The sequence below is a fragment of the Calliphora vicina genome, chromosome 1 (genome assembly GCF_958450345.1).
Source record: "Calliphora vicina chromosome 1, idCalVici1.1, whole genome shotgun sequence".
Taxonomy (NCBI): Eukaryota; Metazoa; Arthropoda; class Insecta; order Diptera; family Calliphoridae; genus Calliphora; species Calliphora vicina.
Window position 1 is genome coordinate 101,988,056 of NC_088780.1, and position 11,566 is coordinate 101,999,621.

The 11,566-nt window shown below is 31.7% G+C and overlaps 2 protein-coding genes across 2 annotated transcripts; one reads left to right on the plus strand and one right to left on the minus strand.

The window, feature by feature from the left end:
- Positions 1-1,280: 1,280 nt before the first annotated feature.
- Positions 1,281-1,951, plus strand: LOC135953775 (ADP-ribosylation factor-like protein 6-interacting protein 4). Its single transcript, XM_065503782.1, has one exon. It carries the CDS (start codon positions 1,335-1,337, stop codon positions 1,764-1,766), a length of 432 nt encoding a protein of 143 aa, XP_065359854.1. The 5' UTR covers positions 1,281-1,334; the 3' UTR covers positions 1,767-1,951.
- Positions 1,952-2,755: 804 nt separating this feature from the next.
- On the minus strand, positions 2,756-5,413 carry LOC135963438 (E3 ubiquitin-protein ligase RNFT1). Its single transcript, XM_065515280.1, has 4 exons — positions 3,681-5,413; positions 3,514-3,621; positions 3,346-3,453; positions 2,756-3,277 (listed from the first exon to the last, which is right to left on the minus strand). The coding sequence occupies exons 1-4, from the start codon at positions 5,241-5,243 to the stop codon at positions 3,044-3,046; spliced, it is 2,013 nt and encodes a 670-aa protein (XP_065371352.1). The 5' UTR covers positions 5,244-5,413; the 3' UTR covers positions 2,756-3,043.
- Positions 5,414-11,566: the final 6,153 nt, after the last annotated feature.

Genomic DNA, 11,566 nt, shown 5'->3' on the forward strand with positions numbered 1-11,566 from the left:
AACACATTTTCTAAATACTTACACCAATTTGTAAAATTATTAATCAAATTTTAAATTAAACTATACAAATTCAGACAATTACTCATCCATTTTATTTTAAATTTATAAAATAAAATATTTTTAACAATCAAATACTACTAAAATTTGCAGTACTTCCACCGCTAGAGACAGAGACAAGTATTATTAAAATGTTTTGTTTTCCTTTTTTCTCTAATGCAAAAACATCTTACACACATATGGCCGACAGCTGCATTCAGAGATGGAACATAAATATCTTAAATTAAATTTAGATATTTGATAGGAATATAGATGGCGCTAGCAGTGAACATAAAAACAATCGCCCATTTTTTAATGCTATTTTGCATTTTGAAAATGGTTTGATTTTGAACTGTACTAATTATAGATCTCCAAATTGTATTTTTTATATATATAACAGTACTTCAAACATTTTTGATATTCAGAAACAACAACCGCAAAGTAGAAAGAATCTGATGGAGATGAAATTGTAAATAGGAAAATAGAATTCAAATTCTATTGGGATATTGATAGTAAATAAAAGAAGCATTTACCTGTAAGAATTTTCGTTTGAAAATAGTTTTTAATGAAAACGGTGCTCGGTTAAAAATTTCAGCCATTCATTCTATAAATTCATTAGCTTCATTCAAATTCTTTTATATAAAATTAATTCATTCATAGTTGTATTAACACAAAACAAAATTCATTCAGTCCTTGAATGATTATTTTTTTTAATTCAGATCAAATGTTTTGAAAAAAAATTTTAATGATTCAATAAGTAATTAATTTTATAAAAAATTAATTCTCAAAGGAATTAATACATTTGAAGTACAAAGGAATTAAGCTTATGAATTAATTCAATATAAATTCATTAGCAGAATTAATTCTTTGGGAACACTCCATAAATTAAAGTCCCTGCATCCGGCCAACAAAAAATTATGAAAATATAAACTGCTACTGGGATCTTGATTTGTTCCAAAATTACTATAAAAACTTTGTCGTGATCCATCTCAGTGCTAGTCAGATTTATACGACTTAGTTCTGAAAAATTACAAATTCAAGTGAATCTACATCTGAGTAGCACTTGAAGAATACAAAAATTTAACAGAGCATGCCAAAAATTCAAACAAAGGCACATTTCTATATTGGGAAACAACATCCGAACACTGGTTTGTTTGTATCAGCCTCCAAAACATATGACTTGTTAATCCGAAAATCATACAAACCATCATACAATTAATTTAGTACATGCAGAAATTGTAAATAAAAATAGAAAGGTTTATTTTGTGTTTTTAAAACAACTTCTTGAATTTTTCAACATGGGAAAATCAAATAAACACGAGAATAAATCAAAGAAAAAACACAAGCACAAAGAACGCAAGGAGAAAAAGAAAAAATCAAAAAAATTAAAAAAACATTCAAAAGAGAAAAAGGATAAGGAAAAGAAAACCGATGAAGAAAAACTCGCCGACGTTGCTGTAGATGATAAGTCCAATGACGATTTTGCCATACCAGTTGAACTAATGAATAGTAAATCACATGCTCCAGAAACTCCGGAGGAATACCAACAGCGTCAAAATCGTATACGAAGAGAAATTGATCCAGTTACGGGTCGGCCCAGATTAATAAAAGGCGATGGTGAAATTCTGGAGGAAATTGTGACAAAGGAACGACATAAGACCATAAATAAGGAAGCTACAAAGGGTGATGGTGAATTTTTCCAGGAAAATACATTGGCTAAACTGTATTGATTGTGGAAAATTATTATTTCCCTCAATTTAATTATTTTAAATATACCTATTAAGGTATTCAAAATACTTTACGAAAATATTGATTAACCAAAAGAAATAGCTGTTTCCCACTTAGTTAAAATTTATGGTTTCTCTAACACTTATAATATAAGTTTATTAATTCTGAATAAAACTTCAAAATCTGACCACACCAGCTTTTTATTGTAAAGGGAGTTTATCTAAAATTTGCATATCGTTACCTTAATATAGAATTGCCCTAACTCGTATTTTTTTTGAAAGCCCAGATTTTGGATTATTTCGATAGTCTCATATATCATATTTAGCCAAAAAATCCCGACATAAAAAAACGAGTTAGGGCCTTTCTATATTAAGGTATCGATATACATATGTATTTTTATTAAAGCCGAATTTATACGTATGTTCATTAGAGCGACTCAATTCATATTGAGGAAAAAAGTGCTTTTTTTACCCCCTCAAAAAAGTTTGGTTTTTTTTAGAAGTTTCCCAAATATTTTTTAAATTTATTTTCGTCCCTGCTAAATTCTCTACTAATTTTTTAAATAATTTATTAAATTATTCGAATATTTTTCACTCATTATTCGTTCGAATAATAAAAAATTACTACTCTAATTCATTAATTGTATCAAAAACATTAATATTTTTTTCATTATAATTTCGATTTAAGTTATATTTGACACATACAGTCATCGCTCTCAAAGTTATTTATTACGAAATGGAAATTAAGGATGGATTTTTGTTTACAGCACAACATTTTGGCGCTTTAAATCTATACGTATGATGGAGGCTCTAATGATTACGGCGTTAAACAAGTTATTTATTATTTATTGGATTAACGATTTCCTGTGATCAGAACAAATAATTTAACACAAATAATTGTGTTAGATTTGGCCAATTCTTTATTTTAATGCATAAATTTCTTCATGTTGCTGATATATTTTATAAACGATTTTTTTCTAAAATAAAACAAATTATATATATTTGGGTTTCTCGCCATTAAAAATTGTAATTTCCGAATTAATTTTCGAAATTTATCGTTATTTTATAATTGATTATATTAACTAAATAATATGTATTTAAGTGTATGTATGTACATAGCAAAGTTAAGGAATGCTTCTTAATTTTTAAATAATTTAGGCCTAAACAAAATAATAAAATCCAATAGAATTTCGAATTAATTAAAATAAAAAAAAATAATACAATACATAATAAACCTAATGAATGGTTAATAAAACAGTTTGACGGCAAATTCTTTAAACTTAGCATAATTGATAGAAATATGTAGTGGCACCATCTTGCCATGTAGGATCTTCACTAACTTTTGCACGACACATTGGACACGTTTGTTCACGTTTAAACCAAGTGTTAACACACTCATCACAAAAGATATGACCACATTCTAGCACCACTGGCGTTGTATACGAGTCGTGACAGATAGGACAAACAGTGCCTGCAGCTTCTAATTCATCTTTGGTCGGCTTACGATCATAGTCCTATTTTAGTAAATAAAAGAAAATTTATTTTATTTCGATATAAAAGGAATAAAAACTAAAATACTTACCATATTACGCACAAAGTTAATCAATGCTTTCTTTAATGGTTTACCACGTTCAACAAACTCAAATCCTTTGGCACCCATATAAAATGCCGAAAATAGTATGCCAGAGATCTGTAAGAAAAATATGTTAAATTTAAAATAGTAAACAAAACTATACAATAAGCAAATTACCACTTCTAAGCCTGTGTATGATTCAAATAAAAATGTTAGCCATTGTCTCATGGGAACTAATGCTCGATAGAACTGAGAAATGTATTCAATTAGAGCATATAAACGAGCCTAAAATTAAAATTCGTTTAATAAGAAGGAATTACAAAAATTTATTCTGTCAAACTTACCCGAGATTTGTGGCGTACAGCTTTAGTTGGCAACATAGTCACGATTACCTTAATCAATTGCGTCAACAATTTTAATATTAAATCATTTACAGCAACGTAATAAAGTAGAGCTCCTAATGATATAGTTTTAGTAACAGAAATTGTACTATTCAAAGGGTTTGTGGTGGGGGAAGAAGGCACTTCATCTATTTGATTTTTAGAATTCGTGAATTGATTTATTAGCTCATCCGCAGATACTACATTTGAAGATCCCGTCTTTTGCGCTGAGAACAAATCTAATGTTATAGTTGCTCCAGGAGGATTTATGAGAAGACCAAAGGGATCAGGGTTAGAGGTAGACAAAATAAAACGATACGATACAACACAAACAACTAAAGCCATGTCACGTACTAGAACTGCATAAGATTTTTGATTAAGTTTTGCGATTTGATCTTTTAAAGATTTGTTTAATTGATACACTACACCGTGTAGTATCAAAATATCAAGGATGCCCAGAAGGTGATCGTGTATAAACTTAACGAATATGATAAAGATGAAAGGTAGGTAGCGAACAAAATGAGTAACGAGTTTGACAATTATTTCTCCTACAGCATTTGTGTCTGCATCGTCTATCATATCGATGGTAGGAGCAGTTGTACTACCAGTAGCCGACGTTTGTCTTTGTGGTAGACGTCCAGCATTTGTGGCAGAGGCAGCTGCATTACTTTGTCTTCTGCTGCCACCACCAGCACCAGCACTATTACTATCTATGGGTATATCGATGGCCGGTGTTTGGGGAGCAGAAGAGGAATTTTCATTTAAACTTCTGTCGTCTGTCAAACGTGAATTTTGCCTTGATAACCTTAAAGCAGACGAGGAGGAAGAGGACTGTGTTTCTAAACCGCTACTATTATGACTTCTGAAAGGGGGCTGCACATCGGCTTCATTTTGACGATTGATCAAGAAATGGAACTGTTCGTCTGGTAGTGCATCATTTGTAGGCAATGTGTCGTAACGAACACTAGCTGTGGAAACGGGTGCAAAGATAGCACGTAAAACATCAGTTCGCGGCGATACAGGCGATGACAAAACATCATATAAATTTTCACGCCAAGTACGTGGATGTGCGTTGGCAGAAGTGTATTCGCCATTTGCTGTCGCTACAGCAGGATGAGCATCTCGTAGAGATTGTGAGCGGTTTAGTTGGTGTCTAGCTTCGCGCAACATTGCAAATAAATTGGGCATTCTTTGCCTTTCATCAATATTTGCATTTTCAGCACCGTTAGCATTTTGTACATTGGCAACATTCAAATCCATGTTAATTCTTGTCGTATCGACGGCATCTCTTCGCATTTGCTGTAATAGTTGTTGCCTTTGCAGATGTTGCTGACTGGTTCCTGGTGTCATATCACTTTCAATATTTATTGCTGTCTGATTGTTTCCCATTGCATGTTGAGATGCATTGGATTGACTAAGAAGCACTTCCATTTCATCATTGTCACCAGCGCCATGGCCACCGCTGCTACTACTTGTTCTTCCTGCTGTTGTATTGTAAATATTACGCGTATTGTTGTTGTTACTCATACTTTCAGTTTTTTTTTTGCTCTCTCTTTGATTTATTTTTTATCGGAATTTAACAATTTTATTGCAACTAATATTTTATAGATCTTGTTGCAACTCTACTAATAATTATAATCTTTTCTTTAGTTTATTTTGCAAAAAAATACTTAAACTTTCTTTATTATCGACATTTCACGTACTTTGTATTTCTGTTTGCAAAAGAACGAAAGATAATTGCATCATTAACACAGGGTTGTTACAATGCAATCATATGTTTTTACTGTAACGGTTAACCCTATGCGAGTCCAAAGTGTACTTTTTATACCATTCACCGTGAGGGCAAGAGTAAGGGTATAAACTAGGGTTCAATAAGTCGACCAATCGACTTTTTGCTGAAAAATGTCGAAATCAACTATTTGGTCGGAATAAAGAACAATAACGTTATCTCGAATCATAATGTACATTTGTTTACTATTCTATAACTTTAAATCTATCTAAGTCGATTTTTCATAAATTAGCAAAGGTCGAAAGTTCGAAAAGTAGACTTTTTAAAAATCTAAAAAAAATAGTCGAAAAATCGATTCAACCGTAGTATTAATATCAGTATAGATATGCCATCACGGCCAAGAGCTATAGAGGGTTTGGATTTGGAGATGATGTTTTCAACTTCAGCGGGAGTGAATGAATAGTATTCAGAATCTCGTTTGAGATTATTGAATATCTTTTGTCCCGGTTCTGCGAGTTGGGATGTTCGACAAATTGGCGGTAGATCTGAATTGCGCATTTCTTGGCAATTCTGTTTTTATTATTATTGGAACCAGATAGACTCTTAATAGTGCAGTGGTTGTTGTGGGCTAACAATTTGTTGCGGCGATGTTCATCGGTCGTCAATTGCACAATTCGCTCCTAAGCAAGACATACATATGTATTTTTTCTAAGGTCCAGCAACGCGGGCCGGGATCAGCTAGTGTTTTATATTGCATCTCGATTTTAGTGTCGGACAAAACTAAAGCACGTACTCCCCCGACCTGACTTCGCACCCGAAATACTTATTATCTGCAGCCAGATAAAGGCGGATGAGGTGGTCCTATGACAAAGTTGTGGTAGATATCTATAAGTACAGTGCCATGCTATGACCTTAAAAAAGAAAGCCAAATGGGATATTATATTTCGGAGTAAAGATATTTAAATTATTTGGTGTGCTACCTCGGGGGCATGCCACATACAACTGACCGTGTGAATAACATGAATTTTCCAAATGTAATCCAGCAATAGCCAACGACTGGCCTTGCGATTTGTTAATGTTTATAGGGTGGCAAGACGAAACGGGAACTGGAGCTGCTTGAATTCAAATTGTATGTAAGTCGTTTGAAATCATTTGAATCTGCCACCGATTGCCTCAATTAAAATTGGTGAACATTTTTTGATGGTCAATCTTGTTCCGTTGCGTAATTTTGGCGCGTTTAAGTTTCGGAGAAGCATTATCGGTGGTCCAACCGTCAATGTTAATAAATGTGGTGGCATTCCGGCTGGTACCAATGAATTCAAAAATTCAGTAAGATAATTGACGACTTGCTCTTCATTTATTACTGTGTCAATCAATTTGTAAGACTTGGGAATACCTTGTCAACAAAGGTTTGAATATTCATTTGCATTTGGAATTTTTCCGATTTCCAACAATTGTTTTGAGAATTTTTTGGCAGAAGGGTCTAGCAGAAATGCACACGCATGTTCGTCGATACCGTTCGGTTTCTGTAGCTTCATTTCCCGGAGAATCTTAAAAAAAGTTTGTTCATTGCGTCCTTGTGATTCCTGTATTGTAATGATTTGCCGCCAACTTTAAATCGATTCTTTCTCTTGTTCGATCCATTCGGGAGCGATTGGCTTCTAGTCTTTCGATATGTTATTCGAGTGTCTCTGAAGCTCTCGATGAAGATGCATTGCGACGTATTTGCTGAAGCCATGATTCCCGTTCTCTTTCCTTTTCTTCGGCTCTAGATGTAGATGTCCTTTCGCGATTTTCCTCCAGACGTGATTCGCGTTATCTTTCTGTTTCCGCGTCTCTAGACGTAGATGTCCTCTCCCGATTTTCCTGAAGACGTGATATGCGTTCCGCGGCTGTTTCAGTTGCTATTCTTTTTATATATTGCATGCAAACTTACATATCAAATGTAACTTATGAATTCAAACACATACTGACTTAAAAGAAAATTTGGTATAAGGTCGAGCAAAATTAAAAAAACAAAATAAATATATTAAAGAGATAACCTACACATGTAAATTTGAGCTTATTGGGATCATAAATGGATTTTTGGTTGTTTTTTTTAAATGTGAGACCCGAGGTGACAAACTCTGATAAGCCACCCACTGGCCCCGCATTTTGTTTACAAAGCTGAACAACTGTAAGTCAACTCAAAAGCACCTCAGCTCCAATCTTGTGAAATTTCTTTACGGTATATCAATAGTTTCCGAGATACCGAATTATTAAAAATAACATTTCTAAACCACTGTGTATTATTACGGTAAAGGTAGACTAGCGGCAACGGTAATTGAGTTAAATGGGGTCAACCTTGCTAATTTTTAATGTCACTCTATTACATTTATTAAAAAAAATAAACATACTTATGTAAATCAGACTGACCAGACGATCAAGGCAGCTTATTAGTATGTAGTTTATAAAAAATTTAGTTCCAAAATAAGTATGTGTGCGTGTGTTATTTGTCACTATATTTAATTGATAAAGTTTACACTAAACCTTAATTTGAGGGTGGTTTTGGGTTTGTTTTGTGAAAACAAAACCACAATCTCTTATAACTGATAAGAAAAATTGAATAGAATAAATAACATGGAAGAGATACTGAGAAAAAAATACTAACTGTATACATGAGTTGTTGTAAAATCATATATTTTGACAGCAGTGTTGCCAGAACTGTCCTAAATGGCTATCCAAAAAGTGCACTTCTGTATAAATTGCTAATTTTAAAATTGTTTCTTTAGTTTGAACGACATGAGTTTTATCTTTTAAACTGAAAAAGATTTTTGTTAATTTAGTGTGTTTTTTTCACAAAAATAAGAAACAAGTTTTTTGAAAAATGTGTGTTTTTGAAAGTTAAACCATTTTCCAACCGATTTTCAAGAAGTCTCTTCTATTTGTAAATCATTTATCTTTTTAATAAAGAAAACAATTTTAAAATTAATTTCAAAATAACATACTTATAACTTTTTGAAGTTGTTTCGTTATTTCACTACATTTGTAATAAAAGAAGTACTAAACAAAGTGATCGAGAAAAACTAAATACGCTATGGACTTCAATGGAACAGCATTTGCTATATGAGAACCCCTGCATATTTTTGGTGTAACATAGTGTAATTCGTGAATATATAACGCTGATTATATGTCATACGTGTTCACAAGTTATTACACAATTTTTCGAAATACATTCTGAAATTTCGCATTTCAGTTAATTTATACTCCCCCAATATATTAGAGAAAATATTGTAAATAAAGCAATTTTTTACTTCTAATTGACTTAATCCAACAGAATTTCATTCAAAACTGACCATGTTTTCTCCTAGTTCTAAAACGGCTTTTGAAATAGAGTGACTATGAACCTTCAGATCTTTTGCTATTTTTTTAAGGTCCATATTGGATTTTTTTTAAAGTTTTAATTAAATTAATACTTTTTTTCGAAAAATTTTTAAGAAGCTAACGTGATTAAAAAAATTATAATTTGTTGGACCAAGGATAAGTTTTGGTTTGAATAGTGTATATAAGTTTTTTCTTACTCACTCTTTAATAATAGTTTTATGTAAAATAACCAAATTTCATTGGAAATATGTATATGGGCAATTCCACGAGAATCGCTACCACGACTGAAAAAACAAAAACCGTTGAAACTTTTTTTCAAGATGATTTGAATAGAAGAAAATAATAAAATGTTACTATGTGAAAGTATTTAGATCAAATTACAACATTTTAATTTAAGCTAAAATTGCGGCGAAAACTAGGCTCCCAATTAGCTTGTAGTATGAAATGAATTTGACTCTGATTGTTTTTTTGCTATTGTCAAATTGTTTATTGAAACCGAATGTATATTTTCTATTCACTTTTTTAGTTTTTGTATACATATACACATCTGCTCAAAATAATAGATACACCAAAATTTATTTTTTAAAAACGAAAAAAAATAATGGTATATTGTAAAATTATAAAAAAAATTCAGTCGATTTTTATTTATAGTTAAAAGGAGAGTAAAAAACAAAAACAAAATATTTCATAATTAATAATAAATATTATAAAGTAAATTAAATTTCTTAAATTTCGAAAAATTTGGTGCTCATAATAATAGATACATTTTTAAAAATTCTTATTAAACAAAAGCTAATAAATTTTATCTTAAAAAAATTAGTTTATTATTAAAGTAAAGCTAGTATCCAGTATATCCACCTTTGTTTTGTAAAACTTTCTCCACTCTTCTGGGCATACTGGATATCAAGTTCTGACACTTCTCCAATGGAATCTCGTACCATATTTTTTGCGTTTTCTCCCATAAATCGTCTTTATTTTTGAAAACTTCCTTCGAAAGCCTTATCTTTAATTCACTCCACAAGTTTTCTATTGGGTTTAAATCAGGGGATTGGCTGGGCCAGCTTAAAACAGGTACGTTATTCTCCAAGAACCAGTTTTTAACTAATCTTGAACTATGTTTTGGGTCGTTGTCCTGCTGGAATGTCCATATTAATGGCATATTTTCCGATGCATATGGAAGCATTACGTTTTCCAATATGTCTCTATACCCACTAGCATTCATGGTATCTTCTATTCGGAATATCGGACCAACACCATTCCATGAAAAGCAACCCCAAACCATTATGTTTCCCCCGCCATGTTTTACCGTCTTTTTTGTAAATTTAACGTGGAATTCTTTTCCTTTTGGTCGGCGTACATTTCTTTGGCAGTCGTTTCCAAACAAATTTATTTTTGTTTCGTCGCTCCATAAAATATTTCTCCATTTTTTTTCGCCTTCACACCCGGACCATTGTAAGTGCTCTTTAGCAAATTCTAATCTTGTCTTGATATTTTTTTTGGCGCATTAGTGGCACTTTTCTGGCAATTCTTCCCGGCAATTTAGCTTGTAAAAGACGACGACGAACTGTTTGTGAACTGATTTCGTTACATAGCTCCGCAGAAATAGCTTTCGATGATATGAAAGGGTCTTTTTTAACCATAAGGACGATCCGCCTATCTGTTTCTGGACTGGTTTTCTTTGGTCTACCGCGAGTTTCTCTTTTTTGTTTTTTAGATAAAGCATTTTGGACAAAATGTAAAGATCTTCCTATGCTCTTTGCTATTTCCCGTAATGATTTTCCTTGATTTCTCATCGTTTGAACAATTTTTTTCTCATCTTCGGTACAATGATGATTTCGTCCCATTTTCTTCAAAAGAGTCCTATTTTTTATAAAATTGTTGCTAAAATTTAAATTATACTTACTGTTTCACGTAAATAGGAACAAAAAATTGCACAAAAAAAAAATTGTATATAAACAAATTACAAATTACTGATGTGTATCTATTTTTATGAGCAAATAATTTTTTGTAATTCAAATAAATTCGTTTTTAAAAATCAACATGAAAGCAAATAGTTGCCAGATTTTTGACTGACATGACATTGCCAGATAGAAATTTTAATAATATGATGTATTCTTAACGCTTGCGAGGAAATTTTCAATGTTACCGCCATTTAAATTTTTTCCAATTAGGTGTATCTATTATTTTGAGCAGATGTGTATTTACAGAATATATATTGTTTTGTTAAAAGAGAAAAATACTATTTTTATATAAATCAAAATAAATAAAATTTAAATATGTTATAGTTTTTCCCAGGAAAAATTATAATTCAGTTAGGGCTTTTTAAATGGAAATACGGAAAGGGATAGAAAAAGCTAAATTCTCTTTTAAAAAGAGCTAAATGGAATATTTGAAGCTAAATCCAAAAAAAAAAAGCTAAATTTAGCTTGAAAAAAGATAAAATGGTCGCACTGGTTGTTGGTTCTACGGTGCGTAACATGAAAATAAAATTTGTGGCGTTGCCATGTAAACAATAATGTTGACACACAAACACACACTAACGCTAACTCACTCACATTGAGACAAAGAGAAAAAGGATCAACTAAAATGGTTTAGGACAGACACATCACAATAACAAAACAAAAAACTAGCCAAAACTAACAACCCCCTTTTGGTAATGAAATTAACACAAGGAGAATTTAGTTGTTACGAAGTTGTTAACGTGGTCGAAAGAAAACTAATAATAAAATGTGTTTAATATAAAATAAATAATAATAAA